This window comes from Vigna radiata, unplaced genomic scaffold (assembly GCF_000741045.1).
Source record: "Vigna radiata var. radiata cultivar VC1973A unplaced genomic scaffold, Vradiata_ver6 scaffold_221, whole genome shotgun sequence".
NCBI classification, from domain to species: Eukaryota; Viridiplantae; Streptophyta; class Magnoliopsida; order Fabales; family Fabaceae; genus Vigna; species Vigna radiata.
Window position 1 is genome coordinate 44,741 of NW_014543248.1, and position 26,636 is coordinate 71,376.

Sequence of the window (26,636 nt, forward strand, 5' to 3'; positions counted from 1 at the left end):
AGATATATTTAAAAAACAATTAAATCTCTATTAATTATTATAAACTCAGTAAAAAAAATGGTCATAATTTTAAGAGTAAAATACTAAAAAAACTTGTACAGAAAAAAAATCAGTTAAAACATAATTTTTAGTTACTAAAGGTAAAATGGAAGTAAGAAGATCAGGAAAAAAAATAGTTAGAAAAATATATCATCTTTATTTTTTATATTATAGATTATAGATAAATAAATAAGCAATTATAACTTCAAAATGAAACTGTAAAATTTAAAAAATATATCAATAAAATAAATAAGTGGAACAGTGTATTTGTTTTTAATTATTATAGACAAATAAAAAAAATAATAATAGAAGATATATAGTGTGTAAGAAAAACCCTACTCGAACGAAGCTTGTATTGTTGCAATGAAAGTGAAAAATCCTATTTAAGCCAAAGCAACCTCAGGGTGTAAACCCTAGTTCCACTAAGCCACCCTCCATTTGTCTCAGCAACACATTCCCTCTTCCATTTCCATTCCAAAAACCCTTACCTTATTCACTCATTCTCCACCACTTTGTCATCTTCAACCCTCCACACCGTGAGTTACTTCAAATTCAATCAATTTTCCAACTTTTCATCTAGGTCTTTGTTCTTTCTTCGATTTTATTCTCTTTCACGACCCAATTGGATTTATCTTTTATTTTGTCCCGTTTCATTTGGGTGTTCCAGTGGTTACACACAGAGGGGTCACAGAGTTGTGCCGCCATGTCGGACGAAGAAAGGGAGGAGAAGGAGTTGGATCTTTCTTCTGCCGAAGTTGTCACCAAATACAAGACAGCTGCCGAGATCGTTAACAGTATGTTACTCACACTTTTTAATGTCTCTGGTTTATAAAATTCTTTCTAGGGTCTTGGTGTTGCTTACATTGGACACAATTTTCTTTTGGGAAGTCGGCTTACATTTCTTGATTTTCGTAAATTTTGATGTTTTGTTTCTGTGTTCCTCTTCGATTTACAGAGGCCTTGAAGCTTGTTATTTCGGAATGTAAACCTAAGACCAAGATCGTGGATATTTGTGAGAAAGGGGATTCATATATTAGAGAGTAAGCTTATATTTATTTCTATTTTAACATGTGTACATGTTATCTCTTATTTTTTGGTTTTCATTTGTTTTTATAGTTGTAGAATTTTGCTAATAGTTGTTGTTTCTTGTCTAGGCAAACTGGAAATGTTTACAAGAATGTGAAGAGGAAGATTGAGAGAGGAGTTGCTTTTCCTACATGTATATCAGTAAACAATGTAGTCTGCCATTTCTCTCCACTAGCCAGTGATGAGGCAGTGTTTGAAGAAGGTGATATATTGAAAATGTAAGATATTCGGAGCATGGATTTGTGATGTGTGGCTGGAAAATGGAGTCTGTGGTTTTGTTATTACTTAGAAGCTAATGGTTATTTCTTTGGTTGGTGCAGTGATATGGCTTGTCATATAGATGGTTTCATTGCTGCTGTGGCTCACACCCATGTACTTCAGGAAGGTCCTATCACAGGAAGGGCAGCAGATGTCATTGCTGCTGCAAATACTGCTGCAGAGGTGGCTTTGAGGCTTGTCAGGCCAGGAAAGAAGGTGAGCAATTGTAACTAGTTTTTATTGTAGTTGCATCTTTGTAATGTGTTGATTTGGATTTTACTACATGTTGCCTTTCTTGAGTGTGCCTGTCGTTGATGGTTGTAAATCCAAGTGTCATGTTAGCATTAAAGTTGGAGAAAATTTGTTTGGTAAATGTGTATTATTTGAAGGAATTTCATTGATCTGTTACGTGCCTTGTTGATTTTGATCTCTAAATGATGCAAACTGTCTTGAGCTATGGATTAACTCCGATGAAGCTTAATTGTCATAGTTACACTGATAGAGGTCATTTATGGTTTTTCTTCCGAAGACTTGATTTAATTTTTGTTCTGGTTGAAATTGATTTATATCTCTCTGATTTCTTTCAAGTTTACCATGTTCTCTTAAAACTATCCTAACGTGGTTTATATTATATTGTAATTTGATCAATTTTTCTCTGTATGATGAAGAAATCATAGGCTATGGATGAACTCCAATGAAGCCTGTTTCTGTCATAGTTACACTGACAGAGAATTGTTGATTTTCTATTCCATTGTGTTATTTTACCTTGTTGAATGTTACAATGCACTGTCGTCAAATACTTGTTTGCCTTATAAATTAATTTTTATTCTGAAGAATTTTTGAAAAATAATAAATTTGATTTTTCTTTCCAAATCCGCTGTACAACTATCTTGTTATGATCCATAATAATATTGGATTGTGAATTTATGAACTGATCTCTACATGATGAAGAAATCATAGGCTATGGTTTAACTCCAATGATGCCTCTTTTTGTCATAGTTACACTGATAGAGAGAATCGTTCGTTCTCTATTCTATACATGCCTGATTGATGGCCACCATTTGCATTTTGAATGTCTAGTCCACTAGGAAATAGCATGTACCATGAAGGTTGTTTCATTTTTACGTGTAATATGACTGTTTCTCAAGTTTTTTGGGGCATTTTTGGTTGTTGACTGTGATTATATATTAAAGGTTTGTGGTATCCTTTACCTCATAATCTCTTCATATATTTCTAACAGTACTGTAATTGTCTCTTGATTTAGATTCATGACTGTATATGTGGAATTTAACATTTGTAGCAAATTAATTATAACAAAAGCAACTTTGCCGAGGCAATCAGTACCATATTGGTTTCCTCTTTTCCCTGTTGCTGATACTAGAATCGGCTAAATTTTGTTCATGGCTGTACTGATGTATACAGTCAGTACGCTTGTCTAGTATAGCCAACATACTATGTACTAAATTCATTACTTATTAATTGTTCTTTACTTGTATGTATTCCATATACGTATCATGTTACTGCCATATGCCTCTCTTTTTAGACTTCACAATCTTTGCTTACATTCTGATATTTGTATAAAGCTTTAAGGCTATACTAAAGGCATCTTTGCTGAGGTGATCGGTTCCATATTGGTTTCTTCTTTTCCCTGTTTCGGATACTAGAATTGGCTGAAAATTGTTTCTTGGTTGTGCTGATCTATACCGTCAGTGCACTTGTCTATTATAGCCAACATACATTACTTATTCTTTACCTGTCTGATAATCCCTTAATACATTTTCTGATGATGTTACTGTAGTTTTCTTCGCTTTTTAGCCTTGCCAGTCTATGCTCTGATTTTGATATTTGTATCGAATGTGTATAATTAAGGCAACTTTGCCGAGGTGATCATTTCCATATTGGTTTCCTCTTTTCCCTGTTGCCGATACTAGAACTGGCTGAAAATAGTTTTATAGTTGTGCTGATTTATATAGCCAGCACACTTTGTAGCCAACATAATTCTGTTAAAACCATTGCTTATCCTTTACCTGAGTGTAATCCTATAGTATACTTTTTCAAAGTAACTATTATTTGCCTCTCTTTTTAGTCATTTCTCTGTATATTTGTTGCAAATGTTTAAAGCTATACTAAAGGCAACTTTGCCGAGGTGATCAGTACCATATTTAAGTAGTTAGTTCTCTTTTCTATTATGGCCAACATAAGTCTCTTTTAAAACCAATTCTTTTCACTTGCACTGCTGAACTAGAAAAGTGAGCAACAGTACCATATTTAAACCATTAGTTTAGTTGAATTATTTAATTATTTTGTGTGGATTGAATGCATACCATTTATAAAACCCTTTAGACTAAGGAAAACTTTACTATAATGATTAAAATGATATCAATTTCCTCTTCTCCCTGTTGCCTAGTTTAAAATAAGCTTGGAATACTGATTACCTATTATTGTGAGAATTATTGGTTATTTTAACTAGCAAAATGTTGAAATTAACGTGAGCACATCAATGATCTTCATTTTTTACAGAACAAGGATGTTACTGAAGCAATTCAAAAGGTTGCTGCTGCCTATGACTGTAAAATTGTTGAGGGTGTTCTTAGTCACCAAATGAAGCAGTTTGTTATTGATGGGAATAAAGTTGTGCTTAGTTTGTCTAATCCGGACACAAGGGTTGAAGAAGCAGAGTTTGAGGAGAATGAAGTTTATGCTATAGATATAGTAACAAGCACAGGGGATGGCAAGGTAGCATAAGTATATCAACATGTTACCCAGTAAGATAAATCAAATGCTTGATAAAGTAATTTTTTTTTTCTCTTGCAGCCAAAGTTGTTGGATGAGAAACAGACAACTATTTACAAGAGGGCAGTTGACAAGAGTTATCATCTGAAGATGAAAGCTTCTAGGTTTATTTTTAGTGAGATAAGTCAAAAGTTTCCAATCATGCCATTCTCTGCTAGGTAACCCGACTACTTTCAATGTTTAATACTGTCTCTGTTGTTATCTAATTCTGATTCTCTTCGTTTGTCTTAAAAGTTCATTTGTATTTTAATAGAGCTTTGGAAGAGAAAAGAGCTCGTCTGGGTTTAGTTGAATGTGTCAACCATGAACTCTTGCAGCCATATCCTGTTCTGCACGAAAAGCCTGGTAAAATTCCTTTGGCTAGTACCATAACTAAATAACCAATTTGTCGTGTATTTAAGCCTTGCCATGCATTATTTTGTTTATTTTTCAGGTGATTATGTCGCACACATCAAATTCACAGTCTTGTTAATGCCAAATGGGTCTGATCGAGTCACATCTCATCCACTCCAAGAACTGCAGCCTACAAAATCAATTGATGATCCTGATATAAAGGCCTGGCTAGCCTTGGGCACAAAAACAAAGAAGAAAGGTGGTGGAAAGAAGAAAAAAGGTAGGTGGGAAGGGCATATTGCTGCTCTATTAGACGATGTTTTGCCTCTTGCTTTTATGTTATTGAACAGAACATTTACTTTTCTAAGGTTTCAATGTTCTTGGTTTTGAATGGCTCAACAAATAACAGTGCTTGGTTGTTTGCACAGGTAAGAAAGGGGACAAGGTAGATGAGTCAGTTGAAGCTGAGCCTATGGACTCAACAAATGGGGCCACTACTCAAGATTAAGTTAACCCAGTCCTCTCCAGAAAAAATGAAAGAAGATTTTCATTTCATTTTCGAGCCTCTTTTTCAAATTTGGTACATTGTTCACCAAATTGTATTTTTCTTGGATATGAATTTTAGTATAGTATTCTTACTTTAATTCTAACTGTAATTTTATTTTTAAACATTTTAGTTATAGGCGTGGGACTGTTTCTGAACCGGTTTGAAAAGAATATGTTTCGAGCTGATTTCTATAATCAGTCCAGTTTTGAAACTTTTTGTTTTTGTGAGAACATTTTATTCCGGTATTCCAAAGGTGGAGTTGTTTAGCAGTTCAAGTGTCTTTCATGATTCGTGACAACCGATTTGGAAATGAAGTGATTAAGGTCACACCCTTTAATACTGGTACAACACATCTTTCAGGGGTTACATAAATTTCTTTCTCTAACTCATAATTTAGAAAATTGGTTTTAACATTTATTTGTTGTACCTTATGGATAATTACTAGAGCTAACAATACTCTAAGAGAGGAAATCTTAATCACAAGTATAAAAGTAATATGTTGGGTTTTTGAATAGAACATTTTGCTATTAATATTGACTTATACTTCTCTTTAGACCTACCAGAGTGATATTTTTTCTTAAAGATTCACTTAAAACCAATGGAGTTTACTTTTTTAGGCAAATATATTAAGATCCAAGTATTACTTTTCTCAATTGATTCAATTTCAATCAAAATGAACTTATTCGAATGTGTTGCATCAAGAGAACTAATAGCTTATGAAAAACTTGTTCGATATTTTCAACTAGATAAGTACAAAAGTCATCTTCAAAAGGAAGTTTCCTTTTTCTTTTTTTCACTTATTCTCAAATCCTCACATGTGGCATCATTATTAGTATTTGAGCTTAATTACTTGGATGGTCCCCATCGGGGGCAATATCTCAACTTGGTCCCTGCCTTTTAAAAAGTTTCAATTTTGTCCCTAAATTTGCTAATATGCATCAATTAAATTATTGGTGTTAGTTTTACAAAAACAATGTTAACAGTGACGTTGTAAAGGACAACGTTGTAAAGGACAACGTATGACATTCGTAGAGTTCAACTAAGATCATGAAGAACTAAAACAGTCTAATAAGACATTTGATAACCTCGTTTAAGTGTATAGAGAATTCAAATAACTTGACAAGATATCCAAAATGCTCGGTAAAGTGCATGGAGAAGTCACACAACTTGACAAGACATCCGAAGAGCTTGGTAAAGTGCTTGGAGAAGTCACATAACTAAGCAAAAACATCTAGAGAGCTTGATAAAGTGCATGTAGAAGTCAAATCAATCGACCATACATCCAGAGAGCTCGACAAGTTAGATTGAGCTATTTGGACTTCACATCGAGCTATATGACTTCTTAATACACCTTACCGAACTCTAGAGATGTCTTACTGACTTCTCCATGCACTTTACCGAGATCTCCGTATGTTATCCGAGCTATTTTAGTTCTTCATGCACTTAGCTGAGTTCTTTGGATGTCTTGCTGAGTTGTTTGAGTTTTCAATATGCTTAGCCAAGCTCTCTAGCTATCTTGCCAACTATGCTGAAATTGCCAAGATTTTTGTTTTTTAATTTCTCTTACTAGCCCAAATCTCCACGTCACAAAATCCTAATGTGTGACGTTTGCATAAATTTCCACGAAAGAATGCTTAATTAGTCAATGTTAACGATTTAAATGCATCATAAAAAAGAGTCTTGATTGATGCACATTAATGAACTTGGGGATGAATTTTTTTTTTAAAACTAGGATAAAGTTACTGTCCCTAAAGTGGGGACCATCTGAGTAATTAAGTCTAGTATTTATAGGTTGTTTAAGTGTCTCACTAACTTTTAAGAGAATTATATGTACTAAGAACTCAACATTTTTCTGTCTCCAGTATTATGCTCAATTACATCACTTTTAAAAACAAGAAACTTATTGGCAACACTATGTTTTACATATTTTAAGAACATACACTCAAAAGAATCTATTTTCCTTTTCTTAGGATCAGATAACATTACCTTATCTAAGCATCTTCACTTTATTAGGTATTTAAGATTAGGTTGATAACCTCTCCACAACTCTTAGGTATCTAAGCAAGGCATTCACCATTTCTTTAAGAATTCTATTTTTCTCTCAAATACTCTATTAGGCCTAAGTGAATATGATGAAAACAGTGTTTTGATTATATAGAGTTGAGTTATTTTTGTCATCCACGTGTCCTTAAGATTGTTGTAAATACAAATAAAAGCACCAAGAAATTGGACTTCCTGAGGCATGTATATTCACTACCCTTAGGGATTTATTCGTAGTGTGTTGTGCAAGTTCCCTAGAATACAATATGAACTTCTCGAATTTGCTGAGGAACTTAGAAACTAGCAAGAAATTCTCATAAAGAGTAAATAACCTAGGATCTAATAAAAGAAAGAAATGAGAGAAAAATAAAACGAGGGAACATGTGAGAGAGAAAATGAGAAGGAGAGTAAATATGTGTGTTGTGTTTCTCGGAGGAAAGTATGAGCTCCTATTTAAAAACCCACGAAGGAACCTGCCATTTCTTGACTTGTGGAGAAAGAGTGCAATGTTCAAAATTGATTCTCACGACCCTTGCAGCTGAAGCTGGGTAATGGATTCATACTTAAATAGGAGGTCAGGTTTTGTAGAAAAGGTGTTGCAACTTGCAGCTTAAGCTCTCTCATTTATGCAATGCAATGAATCTGCATTGTTAGGAGGAGAAGATAAATCTTTCGTGGATGAATTGGAAAAAGGTGGAGTTGTTGAGTAGTTCAGATGCTTTCCATGATTTGCGACAACCAATTTGGAGGTGAAGTGATTAAGGCCACACCCTTTAATACTAATTATATTTTGCAATACCTTTTTTCTCCAACATCGAGTTGGGCCAACTCGACTTGACCTTTGGTCAATTCAACTTAATCTTCGCCTTGGCCGACTTGACTTGTTATTTGATTGGGACCAACTCAACACGACTTTTAATTGGGGTTGATCTTCGATGCAGACTGACTCGGCTCAACCTTCAATATGAACCAATTCTACTTGACCTTAAACCTAAGAAAATTTGACTCGATCTTAAACCATTTTGGCTTGACTTAGACACATTTATTTTGGATTTTCAAAATCCAAATCATGATCCAAGTCTAAATTTAATCCAAATCCAATTAAGTGAATTAAATTTAAAATTAAAAGACGTGAATTTGATTTTTTTTTTTAAAAAGATCTATTTAAATATACTTAAACTAATTTGGATTTAAATTGTTATAGATTAGATTTCATAATTTAGACATTTTGTTTATCCTACATTTGCCATATGCTACACATTAACGGCACATTAACGCCAACTAGTATTTATGTGACAATATGTTTATCAAAAGTTGCTGAACTCATTAACAGAACTTTAGGCCATGTCGAAATGTCATATTTTTAGACTGAACGTTTGGCTTTTGTAACGATGTATAAAGTGATAATTACTGAAAAACTTGTATTTTTGTCAGGACCTTTTTTAGCACATCTTTTATGTGAAATATGAGAAAGTCAGTTCTATTCAAAACAATGTATGTGGAGTTTCAGATTTGAATGAAGTAATTCCTGTAATTCTTACTACTACTTTATTTATCAATTATCCTTAAATTTAATTCATTTTATCTTTTTTCAAAAATTATTTTGCTTATATATTTATGTTTTTCTATCGGATGGTGATATGCTAACATTCATTAAATTCAAAATAATATTACTTTATTTTTTACCTCAATTTTAATTTTGTTTTCTAACCAAACAATAGTGTAAGTACAAGACTTTCATGACATTGGCTCAGTCAACGAAGCAAATAATGTCAGATTCCATCACAAACCAGATAATGACATATCGAAGTTGCAATGTGTGGTGAGATAGTAAGGAGAGAATCCACTACGTAAATAAATCTATTTGCATTTGTAAAGCCTATTGATGATGCCCTGAACCCTGCTGAGCGATCTACTATTCAGTTGGCACACATATCAGTAACAAATGAACAACCAGTGGAAAATCTGTTACTGCTCATCAAGCATACATAGCAGTGGCAACAAAAGGAATCTGTGAAGGTTTTATCATTCATGATCAACGGTTGGAACAGACGAACAGGCACATGCACCCCAAAACTTTGCAACGAACTGTTTTAATAAAAAGAAGGGAAAACGTTTAAAATTCAACCTGCGAAAATCAGAATTCTATACTGGCGAAAAAAAACGTAAATTCAGATTGCCCAACACAACTTCTACAATTACCAGAGATGGTGTCATTTTTTGTATATATTGGAAAGAGGGTTAGTTACGTAAAAAAAATATCAGGGGAAAAAAATAATGTTAAATCCACCTTACAACATTTCATAAACCAAATTCACTTTTAAATCAAGAATACATATTTTGTCATCATAACTTTTGAACAGTCTAATAATAAGTAGTATATCATACGGCTAAACTTCGTTAGGAACTAAGAAAATAAATTTCTCCTTACATATTTTGACTCTTCATTTGCTGATTTAAATAACCTGAGTGTCATAATGATTTTATACTATCGTTCAGATATCCCTCACTTCAATTAAGTTATCATTCGATTTAACGCAACACAGTATGGGTATAAACTGCAATTCAAAGAACATCGGTAAAAATTTGCACTACACATCCGAATTTGTCCAAAACATCTACAAACATTTCACATTTCCTGTCATTCTCAGTAAAGTAAATGAACACTATGGACTCAATGCTGCCCCTTTCTATATATAATAAAGGAACAGCATCCTATTTACAGAGTTTCACGCTGCCAACAGGCATAGACAAATCAAAATGATTATAATCAGGGGGAAAACCATGACCTGGAAACAATTATAAATAAGTGTCAAAAACCACCAACAAAGCTTCAATATCATCCTGGAAAAAAAAGAAGAGATAGTTAACGTCATATCCAACTGCACAAGTCATGAATTACAATCCATAATGACAGTAATTTCAATCAACGTAACTTCAAGCATGATGGTCATAGTGATTTTCATTTTGATAGCTCATCGAAATGTCTTGGGTCAGATCAACTACAATGGGCAAATTGGAAGAAAAGAAGAGAAGGGAAACCGGAAAACGGAAAAACCAACCAGTCCATTAAGATAAGGCACCCTCTCCAATTTTGTTTGTTACTATTATCGTCCTCGTGAATGCACAACTAAATGCTTCCCGGTCTAATAATTTCCTGTTCATAAATTTATCACTACTGTTCTTGGACGTCACAATTTATATGGCTTATAATTTGAAAGTTAATATGTATGATAGATTCTGTTATCAATCGTGTCACTCTGGCTAGGGTTAATGAAAATATGGAATAGGTCATATCATTGTTAAAAAAAACCTAACAGATCAGGAAGTTGGTAGCAAGTGAAAATAAAATAAAACTAGTAGAAAGGAAATATACCCTGTAAGAAGTATCAATCTATGAACACGAAAACTGAGCCTGCACATGGCACCGCCATATAGTAAGAATTAAACGTCAGACTCAACTATGGCATCTTTAAGGCCTGCTTCAATTGTGCAAATGCAGATGGATGCATACTGCTCATTGCAGCATTGAATAATTCTCCATGAATGGCAGCACATGTTTGTAGATTTTCTTTCACACAGTCCTCAAGAGACAACTGATTGATCCTGTCGGAAAATTTGATCTATTGACGAAATAAATAAATGCATCACTTCCTTTGTTACCCTCACAATGTACATCATTCAAAAATGGAAATTTCATCTAGTTTTCAGTTTCTAACCTGTCTTTTTCTGAATTCTTTACTAGGAATAGTGCCCTCATCAGGAGATGCGCTGGAGCTCATGTCACCACTGTTATTGACAATAGACATGAGGAACAGTGGTTTCAAAACATGACTAAATGCCTTTTAATTAAAACCAGGGACGACCCCTTTTTCAGTTTCAAAACATGACACCTTTTGCAATAGTTGGTTATTGACATATAAGAGGTTGCCCTAACCAACTAAGCGTTAGCTATTAAAAGAAAAATAAGTGAATGGTATTTATATTACATCCCTAGTATAAAAATATATACCTGGACTCTTCCTCAGTTAAGTCTTCATTTCTGCCCAGAATCACACTAGTGCAAACACTGTAGATCAAAACATGTACAGGGGTCAGTTACTCTTATATGCAAAAAATGAATACTATTTAAAGGTTAGTACCTCAAAATTTGATCCAGTTTGTCAAGTACTTGAGGCAGTCTTAATGTCAGAATTATTGAGAGGGCTAAACCAATTGTCTTCTTCTGGATGGAAGAAACATTATCTACCTGAAAAAATTATATGCATAATTTGAACATAGAGGATACAACATTACTTATGCCAAAATGACACATACACATAAAACTAAATACCGAATACAAACTTAATCAGTTATTGATTTTAAGAAATGTGACATCCTACAGCATATTTAAGAGCATAGAACTTCTTCCAACCAAGCACAAACACTTTGCCCCGACTTCCTTCACATAGGGGTGCGTAAGTTAATAAAGTAAACGTATCAAATGCAGCAAAGTAATGAACCTAAACTAAGGCCGTGACACAGACAATGAGATTCAAATATACTTCAGATACCGATACAAACAAACTTAAAAATAAAATACTAGGGAAAATTTGATTCTATTAGCTGATAGTGAACACTACAAGAGGGTATATATAGGCACTCCACCGCCCATGAAATAATTATACAGTTAAAAATGATATTCTATATCCCTATATTATCTTGCTTGAATAATTACAACTGACTATATCTCCTCGTAACTCAACAAATAAATAATATCTTCCAGTGACTTAACATACATCAACAGTCCAATAAATATAAATCATTTTAAAGTTGTGTATTTATTAAGTAATGCAACTCACAGGTTTGTCTGAGTACATATAAGACAAAAATATGCAATATATCTAGAACCAAACAGTCTCTTGAACAAAACCACACCAACCTTATCAACCCAAATGTCAACCAGACAAAGAAGTATATTTTCTTGAACTGGGATGGATGCTGTCTGAAGCAGTAGAGAAGTTGATGGATCTGATGCTAATTGGGCTAGTGAATTTGTATTCATCACCAATAGCCTAGCAAGGATCGCAGCAGAAGATGCTTTAACAGATGTTTTAGAGGGATCGTGATCATCTCCTCCACTCAAACATATTACAATTAACTTCTGTAGACAAAAAAAAAAATAATTCTGAGGCTTGAAAGCATTCTCCAGATTATGATATGAAATATGAAACATTAGTTGATCAACACATATTTCACAAGATTATAACAGACTTACTTGTAAAGTGCTGCTAATAAGTGGGGGCACTTCCATGGGGAAACACTGTAAAGAGAAAAAATCAAATTTAAATGTTGCTTGCAAGGATTTTTAAAATATATATGACAAGAAAAGAAAACCACCATCCAACTTATGATAAAACCAAAAAAAGTTCATAGAAGATCCAAAACTTTAGTCACAGGCAGTAGAAATTATAATTCTTGAATAAGCTTTTCCACTCCATCACAGCAAAAAACTTACCAATTGACTTAAGAAATAAACGTAAAAACATGGGCCCCATTGAGGATGATTTTTAGTTTGGTTTGGTGGATTTTAGTTTTAAATGTTAGTTTTTCTTCTAGTTCTTATTTCAATACATTAGTTTACACAATTTCCTATAATGTTAAAATTATTTTAAAGACATGCTAGTATGGTGGTGGCAATGCTGACAATGAGGATAGTGATAGTAGTGGTGCTATAGACGATAGTAATGGTGGTAAGAGCAATGTATTGGCACTGGTGGTAGCAGTAGCAATGACTGTAGTGATAATGCTTGCAATGGTAATGGTGGTGATGGTAAGGCAACAATGGGATGCATGATTACCAAAAATAACGACAGTATTTTTTTGAAACTAAAATTCAAATTTACAAATCCTTTTTTCCTGGTTTTGAAGATGAATGTAAAAGATTTTTGAAATGGAGTAAAAGATAAACTTCAAACTCCATTTTTGTAGAGTATGTTTTTTTTTTGAAAATTACATTTGATAACTTACTACTCGCAACAACCCCAAATGTGGCTTAGTTACCAAAACTTTAGTGTTAAGCTATACAGCACAGTAATTTAATTAGATATGCACTTGGATCGGTTTATTTCCAAAAGCCCAGAATGGAGGTACTAGCATAAAGAAAGACTTTTTGCCAAAAAAATATATTTTTAAAAAATATAGGAATGATATTTTCTTATATGATTTTTCAGAAGTTAGATATAAAATATCATTAGGAATTCTTTTTCAAAATTAAAAAATGTGTATTTTAAAAAGCCTTATCCAAATTGGTAATAGATCCATTCGTATGTGATTAAAAATAAAGTAGTATTGCTAAGCATCCTACATTATCATAATGACCCAAAACATAAAAATGCCTAAGCCTATGAAAGAACCTAATCCAAATTTAACAAAGGCATAAGGACAAGAGGAGGAAAAAAGATATCAGAACTATCAGGTTCTTAGTAGTGTTAAACAATAAATGTTTCAGCAGTTCAGTTTGAACTCACAGCACTAATACTTGACGTAGACAATAATGTGGATTAGTGTAGCGGGTTACAGTTATTCTGTTACATTACACGATATTAAATATCAATAATATCAATGCTAACTGTTTACTAAACCTGTAGCTCTCAACTGGAGGTATCATCATATACCAGAAGCCTCAGTAGTTCCTATTCATAATTGTCAAGATTGAAGATTGGCATTGTTTGGAATGACATACCTGTATTAAGATATCAACCACAGGAAGAACTGAAAGAAGCCCTTTGTGATTGACATTTCCAATAACTAAATCAAGAATTTTAGCAATATTTGTTGCATGCATGCTCAGAAAGTCATTTCCACCCAAAATTATGTAATCTTCAATTATGTTCACTGCAACCTGTATTTAAGATAGAGTATGAACATCAAAATTTAACAAAAATATTAAAATAAAGTCACAAACTCCCTGTTAGGGGTGGGTGGGCACTAACTAAACCAGCAAGATTACATAACAGTAATAATGATCATAAGCCCAGTACAGTTGTCATTTTTAGAAATACAACACAAAGCAGTGGGATATCATTGGCTGAATTTGTATACTTCCATCAAGTTAAAAACTGAATCATTACACTTTTTTCAAGTAGTGCTGCACAAACTTGATAGTTGTCAACTTATCTGGAAACCAGCTGAAAGAAAATTACACAGATCTCCCTTCCATATACATTAGATATTAGACTAGAACTAAAGTACCTTTATCTAACACATATCTCAAACTAGTTTCCCTGTTAGTATCTCTAATCTTACAGACATAGTTATTAATGTAAGAGACTCACCTATCTTATCTAACAAATTTTACACAAGAATCAATGATCTAAAAATTTGAAAAGGTACAAAGGAGGCAGGCCAGGGACTTGAGTAGAAGGAACTTATTATCATTGATTCATAGATTATTATGTACGTCATATAAAAACAAGTATAAACAATATAGTTGTCACAATCCAGTAATCATGGTCCCTGAAAATTTTACAAGACTACTTCACCCTAGAGCACAATAGCTACAGAGAACAGGATTAAATAGTAAATTGAAAATTTATTAGAGTATGGTGCTAGCTCTAACCTGCAAATGGTCAAAATTTCTTTCCATAATGTCCACAAGGCGTGAAAAATATTGTAACAATTGAGGGACCATCGATGGTGCGTGAGAAAGTGTGGCTTCCCACAACTGAAAGGTTTGCAGTTAAAGTTTCATCAGACATTTTCTCACAACAGTAGTACCATCTATTTGGTAAAAAAACAATAGTATTACCAGCATGCTATCTTCTAGGAGATTAAGTTCGTCTGGACTATTAATATCAATCCCATTCTCCAGAATTGGCAGCAGTATACAGTAGCAAACGGGTGACTGGTAACCAAGTGCAACCACAAAATTTCTCAAAGCAACCAGAAGCTGTATCTGCAGCAGACTTTCACCAGAAGATTCCTCCCAAACCTTGCCACAACAAAAGCAATAGAAAGAAGACAGATCCAATTTTGATTAGTCTGGCATTTAACTACATAGCTACTCTTCTATGTTCCCTTACAGGGTAAAACCTAAGAAAAAAAAAAGTATGTAAACCATGATAGTTAAATCCATAGAGATCAATTTTGCTTGGTTTCATGTAGCTATGTAAACCATGACCTGATCTTTTTTATCAAGTTACAACTAATACAGATTGCAAATCCATTGAGACCAGAGTTGCTTCAAATTAGAGATGTAGTCATATTTCATCCGCAAAGCACGCAATTTTGCATGTCCAGGTCATCTACCTCACCCTCGATCCTGTTTCAAAATCCCTACTTTTATTTTATTGCATTTCCTCGTCTAAAAGGTGAAGGGAAATGATCACACAAAAACCTGCCCCTATAAGAAAGACCAGTCTTATATATATATTTACATTTTAATGGAAGTCGAGGGAATGTGTCCAACTGTTTGCTCTACCACCACATTTTAGGAAATTCAACCTGGTTCTAATGCCCACCACCAACCCAATGCCTTCCTCCCTAATGGTGGTCCTCTTTCTTGGATTTTATTGCCATCTGCCTCCCTGCTGCAATGATTTGGTGTAGTGCTGTGCTTTGTCATGTCAGTATTATGAGTGTTGTGTAATAGGCTGTGCATGTTTGAATTATGTCAGGTGTTACTTAACTTTCAAATGCTAATGTCTGGACATTTGTGATTTTTGTTTCGTTAAGTGAAAAACATATGCTCTATTTTATAATCGACCAAGTTTATTGATTCAGGATGTGCTATGATGTGAGCTGGAAAAAATCCTTTCAATTTAAAATTTGATTCCGATTTAAAAGCAAAGGTGTGCATGTCAAATCAACCCTAGATTTCTTAGTAAGTTAACTATTTCACAAGTTTAATCTTTAGAGGAAATTAATAAACTTAAAGATCAGAGCATCAAATATATGAGTTGGCATATTTACTCATGTCACACCAATTTTCTAGTAAAGAAACTGATTCACAATTTACTGAAAAAGAAATAATAGGCAGGATATTAAAATACAAAGCTTAGTAGGCAAAGAATAGACAGGATATGTCTTATGTTACCTTCTGAAAAAATTGCACCAACTTATTTGCAAATGGAATAACTTCACTAACATGTCCAATAAGGATAGAGATCAAATTCAAAACTTGAACCTGAAGAAATATTTACAGAACATGAGCAACAACTCACACATGGTACCAAATACTGAATGAAAGTCAGTCTCGATTGATAATTTACACAATATATGTTCCCTCTTGTCATGCAGAAATTTTCAGTAAAATGGAAGAACATGTAATGGGCCTGTGTAGCCAAAGGCACTTATTGAGGTTGAGGCGATGCCCTTTAGTGAGGCACACATCTCAGCTGCATTAGACAAGATGCTAGCTTTCAGTAACTAACAATAACATACAGCTCCAAAAGCCCATCTATATGACTTGTCAATTAAAACACTAACAGGGTCGACTGATGTTCTATTCCTGCTGGCTAATCGACAATAACATCTGCCCAGGATGCATGAATCAAATGATGTCATCGGGATCAACAAAACACTGTATTTTTGACAAAAGTATCATCTAGTTTGCTGTAACAAGGGCCAAAAAGAAAAAAACGCGAGAGAAATGGAACAAAACTTAATGTGGTTTAACCTACACTGAACTATGACTTACTACATCCATCCAGGGGCAAAGCAAAGAAAGTTCACTATTATTAATGCACATTTTAAGGAATAGCCACTTAGCACTCAAGTGTAATCCCAATAGACCCAATTCCCCACTGTTGCTGAGGTTTTACAACCTTAGTTAGTAAGGGATTTAGTATACTACACAACACTCTGCTTCCACCTCAAATGTCCTTGAAAATTGCTTGCCAGATTACACAGCAGGTTATTTGGGTGGTGTCACATGACAGGCTAGGTCCATGAATTTTAAACTCCCAACCAAGGAGAAATACTCCCTTCGGTACCCTGCATTTCACCTTTTCAAACAATATCTAAAGAATTTATTTCCATCAAAAAGGAGGAAGTTGCCTAGCAGTAAATTTTTACCTTTGAATCAAATTCCTGAACTTCCTCAAACAACTTAAAACAAGAGTCCCAACAGATAGGAAGAAGATCAACAAACTCCCTCTCTGAAAAGTTTGCATCTTCAATATGTAAGCATAGGGATCGACATGCTGCCAGCTAAAATAATAATTACACATGGTTTAGTTTGACACAAGATTAAAGAGAAATATGTTGAACTAACAGAGAAACACAAGGGCAGTAGGAATACATCTATCAAATATACCTGGACTGACAAATCTTTACCCTGTAACAATCTGATTAAAGCACAGTATACAGGCCTTTTTGTATCATCTTTGATCTGTGAAGGATAGAAAAGACAATGAAAGTGAATACAAATGAATTTTCCTTAATTGAAGGTTTAGATGGATTAAGATAATTAGTTATTTTACGGTCATAAAACCTTACTATATCAACATAGAAACTATTTCACCTGTCTAGGTTTTGAATTTCACAACATTTGGGACGCAAAAGGAACTAAGAAAGCTTCTCATCAAATCTTTTTGATTAATTTTAATGCAAAAGCTTTGAAGTTCATCATCAAAGTAAGTCGATGTTAGTGCAAAGTAAATAGTTAGTGGTCAACCATGGTCAATGGTCAACCATAGTCAATCATTACTAGATTTGTCCAGCTGTACACATTGTATCTTGTAGTATAAATACATAGTTGTACTGAACATTCAGATATGATATTCATTAAAAAAAAATTCAGTTCAATTCAATACGTGCTTCTCTCTTTTTTCTCTCTTTCTAGTGATTCAACACTTGATAAATTACATACCTCAGAAACCCACTGCCCCAAAATTATAGCAACTTTACGATGAATGATACGCAGATTTGGATGTTCGTTTGAGAGTTCAAGTGATAAAGCACCATTAAACCTGAAAATGAATGGTTTAGAAGGAATAGACATAGTACTTTCAAATCCAGTGACAGCCTACCAAAAGAAGGATCTAACATAAAAAAAAAAAATGTTTTAATAGGCTATGAAATACGCTGTCATTATTGAAGAAACATAAATCTGAACAATCAAATAAGATAACTAACTATAATAACTGTTTGCATGTTAGAATGCCTCAGATGGCACTCCTTGTGTTATGCTTGGATCTAATTGACACTGTGCCTCATTTATCTTTCCCTGAGATTATCTAGGAACAAACTTGCTTTTAGTGAGAATGAGATTGGTATACGTATATCATAATTTGTATGATTAGTTTCTACACAGATGTCATCAAGGCATGGAAAATAACCAGTTGGGGCAATGTGCTATATATCGCACCTTCCAGCCTCAGTTCAAAAGGAATAGCCACATCTTCCAGGGCATATCCTCTCCTCTGATTTTGTTATGGGACAGAAATGTTTTCATGGTGTTTTATCATATGAACAATTTAGATGAATCTTATTCCAAAGAACGACAGCTCTCAAACACTGACTTGTCTCTATTCCTCTTTGTTTTGTCTTTGCCCTCTGACCTTATATACAATGCAATTTAAGTAATATGCATTTCGGCAGAGAAATGCACTAAGGTGTTTGAGGTAGTACAAGCAAAATCAACAAATAGTAAGTCATTGCAGGAAGAAACTTTGTACAAAGTTCCATCACCAGTAATTGGTGGCTCCGTGATTTCTTGAGTAGAAATTTGGATTACAAAGCCTAGACACAACAAAACTACAATGATCTTCAATATTTTAGGAATGATAAGATTGAACTATGGATAACTTTGTAAATAAAGCATAGTATACTTGAACTTACCAGTCTTTAAAGCTCAGGTAGTTTGAGAGTTCATAATAAACATAAGCTGTAGCACCATAAGCAGCATCTTTAAGAAGCAAAGCAGGAGTAATTTCCGTCACAGAAGTTGGACAATTATTCATACTCTCTCGAAGAAGAGAAACTACAACAGGGCCTAGCAACTAAAAGTAACAGCCATAACAACATTAATCTATAGTCAACATAGCCAATGATTGAAATATCTCAACAAGAGAAAATACAAGATAACCGACGATGTATAAATGGACCTACTTGGCTATTAGTTTCAAACAATACAATGTACAAGGCCTCAGCGCATGGCCTCAATTTTTCTGTCCACTGAACCATATCCTGCTCATGGTGAAAAGATTCAGGGTTACGGTACCACTCTTCCATATCACTTGCTGTCAGAACAAAATACCTGTTGGAAGATAACGACACTGTTTAGCCTGGCAATAGAATGATAAATCATACCGAGAAATATCACTTTTACTCAAATCAAATTACAATTATAGCCAATAACAGTAGCTTATCACATCCACCATTTCTTTTAAAAAAAAAAAGTTAAATTTTATCTCATGCGTTATAATAGAATATCAAACCTACATTAAACACTTAAGATATCGCTCACAGAAAGCCATCAAAATGGGTCCAAACCAATGGGTCAACCTGCCCACCACAGCTTTAGGCCGGATACAATAATATTTTTACAATGGGTCCAAATATTGGAGCCAGTCTACCTATAAACTGACATGGGCTGACCTGTCAGCCCACCAAAAAAGTTTTCCTGATTACAAATATAATGTAAAATTAAACTTTAAATTTAATTCACTATGATGTGCGAGAACTTGGAGAACTTGAATTTGAGAGACAGAAGTGATGTTAAAACTTGGAAAAGTTGAAGTTAATTTAATTAGGACCGAGGAGCAGGGTGGAGTTACATTTTTTTTATTTTTTCAATTCATTACACATTATGTATTACATGCAATCTTTAGTTCTTAATTATGGAGTTCTAATTTTCACGTATTATGTTTTGTTAAATATATAAAAATAAAATAAAATAATAGAAAATTTTAATTTTTATTTTAAATAATTCTTAAAAATTTAGGTAGAAATCTGTTTAACACACTAATCCATAATGGTCAAGCCAGGCCATTTTCAAATTGCATGGTGAGTGAGGCTGGGTCAGCCTGTTTACAAGGTGGGTCAAGTCCAAAGGGCTGAACTAGTCCGTTTTGACATCCGTAAAAGTCAGTTGAAGACCTACAAACAGACAGCCATGAGTGCATACACAAATGACACAGAAAATTGCATGATCTTACTTGCAACAGATTTTTCATAACTTGAAGTTGAAAGCAGCAACTCTGTTTTTGCAATACAGATTGCCACTTTTTTGCCTCAATACCAAAATATTCTAGGAAGCAGTAGGGTATAAAAACATTTTCAGGAGATTTCTAAATGTTTTATTTGAGTATATTTAATATAATGACTAATATGATCTCTTATACTAAATTATCCTTGTATTGATTATTCAAATCCCATCTATTTTAGCCTACATACATTTTAATTTGAGAAGTTTTATCCTAAAACAATTTTGGGCTTGTGTACTTAGAAGCACAGATGATTTTATAAATATGTTCAGCTTTGTCGACAGGAAGCCATGCAATTAAGGCACACTACCACTCACAAAAGTACGCGATATATGAAAAGAATGACTACTAAACAAGGTATCCCTTTTGACTGATTTGGAGAAACCAAAAGGAACAGAACTACTTTTTTTTTTTTTAATTTAACTCTAATTTGCATAAAGCATAACATTTGTAAACACATAGCATATCCTTATGCCTCACTCAGCTGAGAAAACAAAACAAATACAAGCATGCCAAGAAGTGATTGGAAAGTGAATACCTTGATATCAATACATTACACAAGTGGACTATCCTTTCAGTGGGGAGAAGAGAAGTTAAAACACCACCAACTGCACTGGACATGTTTTTCTTCATCAGCTCCACAGTAACTCCATTTTCATCCATCACCCTACCTGTAAGACTCGGCTTGTACTCCTTACATTCCAGAATATTTTTAATCATCACCATACACTGAATAAGAAATTGCTCAAACGACAACAGATATGGCTCAGGATCTGTTATCCTATTCAAACAGAAATCCATTACAGAAGAAAGCACAAATTTATCACCAAATGAGTAAGGATGTCTGCCCTGAAAGGCAACTAAAATTTTCATCAATTTGGTGCATGCCCTCTTTACGAAGTCCCAAAATTTAGTATACTGCTTTTGAAAAGAAGAATCTGCAAATAAAAATGTCTTGTAAGAATAAAGTAGACATTGTAGATTGTGCTGTGAGCAGGGAAGGCAAATTAGCATTTCGAAGGTCTAATTTTTTTTATACAGCATCTAATTACATAAGCATATAGATACTATCTATAACTTGAAAGAATAAAGAGAAAACAAAAACTAATATACAACAGTTCAGGGCACTAACAAATAAAGATAGATTAAGAAATACGTAAACATGATGATAATAATATATGTTAAATATCCAAGTCTACAAAGAATGAAGAAATGGCAGTCAATGTATTTTCTAGTTGTGCTTTACAAAAACTTCATTTTCAGGATGATTCCTTCCTTATGTTATCTTTTCCTACTATTGAAATAAAAGAGACAGGTTGAATCTCTAAATGTGTGTTAAGCAGATAGAGTTATGAATTTATAAATAGGAAAATCCAAAGAGATGGGTATAGATTCCATGCTGAAATAAGAGAGAGAGAGAGAGAGAGAGAGAGGCACAGGCTAAATCCTTAAATGTGTGCTGAGCACAAAATATTATGCATTTATAAATAAGAAAATATGAAGAGATAGGCCTAAGCACATTACACCTAACACCCAAAGTGATCAAATTCGAGAGTTTACGTTACGAGTTTACTTCAGATGAAAAAGATTATATAAGTAATATCTTAATTCAAATAAGTCTACAAAATTATATAACTTTAAATAAATAAAATTTATAGTTATAATGTTCATAAAAATAAATATTGTAAAACATAAATACTTGGATTATTGTCATTAATTTTGATGCATTTCATTAAATATATAACTTTTAACCTCGCAGAATCGTTCCAAACTCGCGATTCTACACGATCTTACCGATTTCACAGTCGATTCTATTGAGTTTACGCAGAAAAGGAGTTTACTTCCGAATTAACTCGGAAGCCATGTCTGGGAATGTAAACTCATACAAGTTTACGAGTTAACTCGAGAGTTTGATAACCATGCTAACACCTATAAATCTATTATCTAGCTTGGTATTTAAATTTTTACTTTTGTTATTTCTTTATTTTCTGTTTTTTGTTGACTCTTAACTATGCAATATCCCCTACCACAGAGTATTGTTGGTCTTGTAGCTGTCAAGGAGAATTTTCCTTTGAATTTGGCAGGCATTTTCCAATAAAAAATTATGCCCAATTTCTGCTCCATTTCATCCAGCCAGCTTGATTACTATGTGCGACAACATTCTCTTCCCAGCTCAAGTACTCCTCATGACTCACCAACTAGATTATATCATCCAACCTCTAGCAAAAAATGCATTAAAAAACATGTTTGAACTTGCTACTCTATGAAGAACAAACCATCCAGCTGTAGAGTGTAGAGATACGGTTTGCATATGGTAGAGATCTTCCATTACATCTCTAAAAGTTTGCATACCAATTAAAAGAAAATCTATCAACATAATGTTTGGATCATCAAAATCCAAGTTCCACATTATCATTCTTCAAAAATGTAACTTGACAAGCTTTTGTGTGGCACACTAAAGAAACAATACTTTTCTAGGAACCAAATGGTTCTTAATTCACTCTACAAATGTTTAAAATAGTTATTTCTCATAACCTAGACATGAGGATGAAAATATATACACCAAAAGTAGAAGTCTCACAGTATGGAAGGAGTGATTGAATGGCACTCAAAAACACAGGTGCGACTTCCTTGACTGGCCTAACCTCCTACAAAATATAAGTAGTAATATAAGGCTGAATACCTTAACGGACGAAATAATTAACCAGAAAAATATAAAAGAGTGATCAGCTATCAAAAAACAAACTCACAGAATTAAAACAAGATATGGATAGATAATTACCTGAAAACACTTTGAATCACTTTGAAATCCTGAAACTATTAATTGCCTCACAATTTTTGAACATAACAGCCATCTCTCACATGTAAGGTAAAGTTCATGAGGCTGATCTTCAACATTTAAATTAGAGCTTTGAGAAAGAGAAGAGAAACCATGCAGTATTGTCTGCATATCACTTTGCCAAAGACGCCAGCAATAATCAAAGAAATGAGATGATATCTGCCATACAAATTGGTTGTATATATAAATATATTATATGATTTAAGCCACACGATGTACTAAACAGTAATCTTATTCTAGAAGATCTAGGTAATCAGATGCATAACTTTGAAGCAAAAAGGTGAGGATGCAGAAAATAGGAGAAAAAATAAAACAGAATACAATAAAAACCCAAAAAGAGCCTATAGGATAAACCATATGCAACTATTTGTGTTTAGAATAATTAAGAATGAAGTACCAAACATGAAAAAAGATACTGGAGTTAAATAAAACTTATAGCACATACACCCTCACCATTCATTTTAGCTCTATCATTGTGAAATTTGGTTATGTTAGTATTGAGCAATGACAAACTTAAGTTGCCTATGGCATCAACGGTTTCTATCCCACCTAAGACATACAACACATCCATAAATTGGACTACAGAACCTGTCTCTACTCAATTACGGATATTGCTCTTTATAAATTAAATGTATCACCCTCTTAATGGTATGATATTAGACTTATTAAAAGTTCCTCTTAGTATGACATAATCAACTCAAAATAATCAATTTAATGTTTGAAATTAAAAAACGACCCTCAAAAGTCAAGAGTCACATTCCCATGCAGATATGCCTAAAATTGAAGAACGCTAGGTTTAGTGATACACATCAAATTAGACTACCCGTATAGACCTTAACTACTAGATAGTTGGGACAACCTTTCAAGGGAGAGTGGCGATACTGCCTCCTCAAAAGTTTAATGTATTGAGCCATAGAGCCTGCAAATACCTACATCCAAGTTTCCGACAACTCAACAATAGGACCTCCTTGCTACCCTAGTAAGAACAAGTTAAAATATATTATGAAAAAAGTTGTGTATATCTGTGTGACTTAGGATATGTATATCTGTAGCAAAGATCTTTTCAATATGTTGACAGAAAAAATGTTTAAACAAGTTTTATATATAGAAGACTTTATTTTCTAAATAAAAAGAAAGGCAAGATTATTATTGAGGTTTGCATATCATTCCAATAATAATGATGGTAGACATTTTGCAAGTTTTCAGTGTACAGCATAAGGCAAGGATTTAGACAGCTAAATGCAAGAGAGAACAGAAAAAAGAATAAAAGAAGGAACTGCACCTCTGCAAAGTTGCGTTGATCTGAAGTAAGGCGTTTTGTTGACAACTCCTTTAAGGTCCTAAATAGAATTAAAAAGATTCGATGGGAAGCTAGAACATCTGCTGATTGAAGTTGTTGTGATAAAACCAAAAAGATGTCTGGCCTGAAACATTGAATTAGCATATCAACATATAGGACTTGCTTTAAGAAGAATGTTAAAATCATAAAAGTACATGGAAGCAAAAAATTAAGATATCTTATATCATGTATGCAGCAAAAAGCCATGCATGTTAATAACGCCTCTCAAAGAAAACTAAAAATCCAGAACGCTTTTTTTTTTTTTATAAATATTAAAACTGTATTAAAAGACAAGTGAGACAAATCTTTTTGGAAGGTAAAACTTGCTTAGGAAATTAAAAACCATTAGATAAAATATAACAATGGAAGAGAGATATAAAAGGAGGTAGCGGAGAAAATTTCAATCGCAGTATTGTAGACACTGTATATATTCTTGAACACCAAAGAAATAAATATTGGACAGTACCATTCTTTGGGATAATCAATACGAGCGATTTTTGAGATAAGCACTGCCAGCATAAGAGCAATCTGCATTTTAAAAATGAAGGAATTAGGAGAAATAAATATCTAAAACCTATCACAATTCACAAAGATAACTAATAAAAATAAAATACTAAAACGCCTTTGAAAAACAGGGTAGGGCAAAGGATGACTATCATTTGCCATTCACGAAGTATCCAATGCGGAAAATATGTTCCAGTGGAAAGGGAACAACCGAGAAGTTAGAACCCATGCAAACTGAACAACATAAACCTCAACCCATCCCTGACAAGAATGAACATTTCTAGAACCGAAGCAACTAATGAACTCAGCATTCAGGTAGTGGTAAGAGTAACAAACCAATACTCTAAACACAAACATGCACAATGTTCCTCTCCTCAAGAACCAAATCAATAGTAAGCGCCACCACAGACCTACAAAACATCCACTAAAAGAAAGAAAAGTAAAAGCACCTGATCATTCTCTTCCCTCAAGTACATCAACAACTTCTGCCTCAGGTGCATTTTCTCTTCATTGCTAATCCCCCTGAACAAACGAAGAAAAATTACACATTAAAAATGTCACATTACCATTCACACCTTGTTGCATGTAAGGTTCGGCTTGATTTTCACACAAAACACAGCTTCACCGCCCCACTATCAAAACTAAATCCAAAAAACAACATCTTACCAGCATAACCACTACATTTCCCCCCTTATTTATGAGCAAATAAAGTAAAAGAAACAAAACTCAAGCGTTTACGAGGAATCGCGGCGGTGGCGCCAGTAGCGGTTGACGCTGTTCTTAAAATACACGGTGGCCATCATGCGTACATCCGTTTGCGACGCCAAATCTTTCGCGGTAATCACTTCCTGCAGTTCCATTCGCAAAACCAAATGCTCAAAACGAAACAGAAAGCACAATGCAAACTTCACTAGAACCCTAGGAGAGAGAAATAGGATGTTACGAGGAGGCACGAGCAGAAGCCAGGCCTGGACTCCGATTGCGCAAGGGCATCCTCCGCCGGAGCCCGGATGCGGTGATCGGCGCTCATGGAATTCGCGAGCAGCGAGTACATCGCCGGCACGTCGGAGGCCGAAAGCGCCATCGGCGTCTAAGAAAATTTTTTGTTTGCGTTAGATTTGATTTGAAGAGTGAGTGGGTGAGTGAGTGAAATCGGTGTTAAGTGAAAGTAAAATTTGTTTAGCTTTGTTCTGTATTACAGTGACTGCAAAAGAACGCGATACTTATATAGGGAGAGAGAAGACGTGGGAGAATGAGGAGAAAGTGTTTGTGTTAATGTTTGAGAGAGAGAGATCGTTGAAGAGAGGGTTGGGAGTGTAGAGAGAACGTTTGGCAGAGAACAAAAAAACGGGAGTGTGGAGGCTAATTGGGACCCACTGCGTCGTCATAAGCGCTTCATTTCAGATTCAGACCAACTGCGCCAGCCATTTACCCCTTCTTTTCTGCCAACTCGGATTGTTGCTTTCTCTTTCTTCTTTTTATGTATAAGATAAAATTATGTAGTTATGTACCACACTAAATTGTGAGAAAAGAACAGATGTCGTACTCTATTTACATACCTGATTACATGATTTTTAACATAAACATGACTTTACTCACTTGAAAATTTAAAATCTTGAGTGAAACTATAATCGTGTTGAGAAAAAATAAATAAATGTGTGCATCTTT

General features: G+C 34.0%; 2 protein-coding genes across 4 annotated transcripts; one reads left to right on the forward strand and one right to left on the reverse strand.

Annotated features, from left to right (window-relative positions):
* Nucleotides 1-386: 386 nt before the first annotated feature.
* Nucleotides 387-5,325, forward strand: LOC106753389 (ERBB-3 BINDING PROTEIN 1-like). The gene is made up of 10 exons (XM_014635186.2): nucleotides 387-575; nucleotides 707-833; nucleotides 995-1,079; nucleotides 1,194-1,343; nucleotides 1,446-1,599; nucleotides 3,904-4,119; nucleotides 4,198-4,334; nucleotides 4,430-4,521; nucleotides 4,610-4,789; nucleotides 4,938-5,325. Exons 2-10 carry the CDS (start codon nucleotides 743-745, stop codon nucleotides 5,015-5,017), a joined length of 1,185 nt encoding a protein of 394 aa, XP_014490672.1. The 5' UTR covers nucleotides 387-575; nucleotides 707-742; the 3' UTR covers nucleotides 5,018-5,325.
* A 4,319-nt stretch (nucleotides 5,326-9,644) lies between these two features.
* On the reverse strand, nucleotides 9,645-26,407 carry LOC106753390 (importin-11). Of its 3 annotated transcripts, none has more exons than XM_014635190.2 (24): nucleotides 25,912-26,407; nucleotides 25,707-25,816; nucleotides 25,418-25,490; nucleotides 24,931-24,992; nucleotides 24,408-24,549; nucleotides 23,069-23,284; nucleotides 22,868-22,934; nucleotides 20,825-21,224; nucleotides 19,190-19,337; nucleotides 18,920-19,080; nucleotides 17,949-18,048; nucleotides 17,394-17,468; nucleotides 17,153-17,287; nucleotides 16,173-16,262; nucleotides 14,886-15,068; nucleotides 14,697-14,801; nucleotides 13,821-13,979; nucleotides 12,354-12,398; nucleotides 12,018-12,236; nucleotides 11,239-11,345; nucleotides 11,109-11,165; nucleotides 10,816-10,885; nucleotides 10,473-10,719; nucleotides 9,645-9,940 (listed from the first exon to the last, which is right to left on the reverse strand). In XM_014635190.2, the coding sequence occupies exons 1-23, from the start codon at nucleotides 26,050-26,052 to the stop codon at nucleotides 10,558-10,560; spliced, it is 3,027 nt and encodes a 1,008-aa protein (XP_014490676.1). In that variant the 5' UTR covers nucleotides 26,053-26,407; the 3' UTR covers nucleotides 9,645-9,940; nucleotides 10,473-10,557. The 3 variants fall into 3 exon arrangements, with proteins under 3 accessions (XP_014490676.1, XP_014490675.1, XP_014490677.1); XM_014635189.2 differs by having other exon boundaries at nucleotides 12,018-12,239; nucleotides 25,912-26,406; XM_014635191.2 differs by lacking the exons at nucleotides 24,408-24,549; nucleotides 24,931-24,992; nucleotides 25,418-25,490; nucleotides 25,707-25,816; nucleotides 25,912-26,407 and adding an exon at nucleotides 23,985-24,100 and having other exon boundaries at nucleotides 12,018-12,239.
* Between the last annotated feature and the right edge of the window lie 229 nt (nucleotides 26,408-26,636).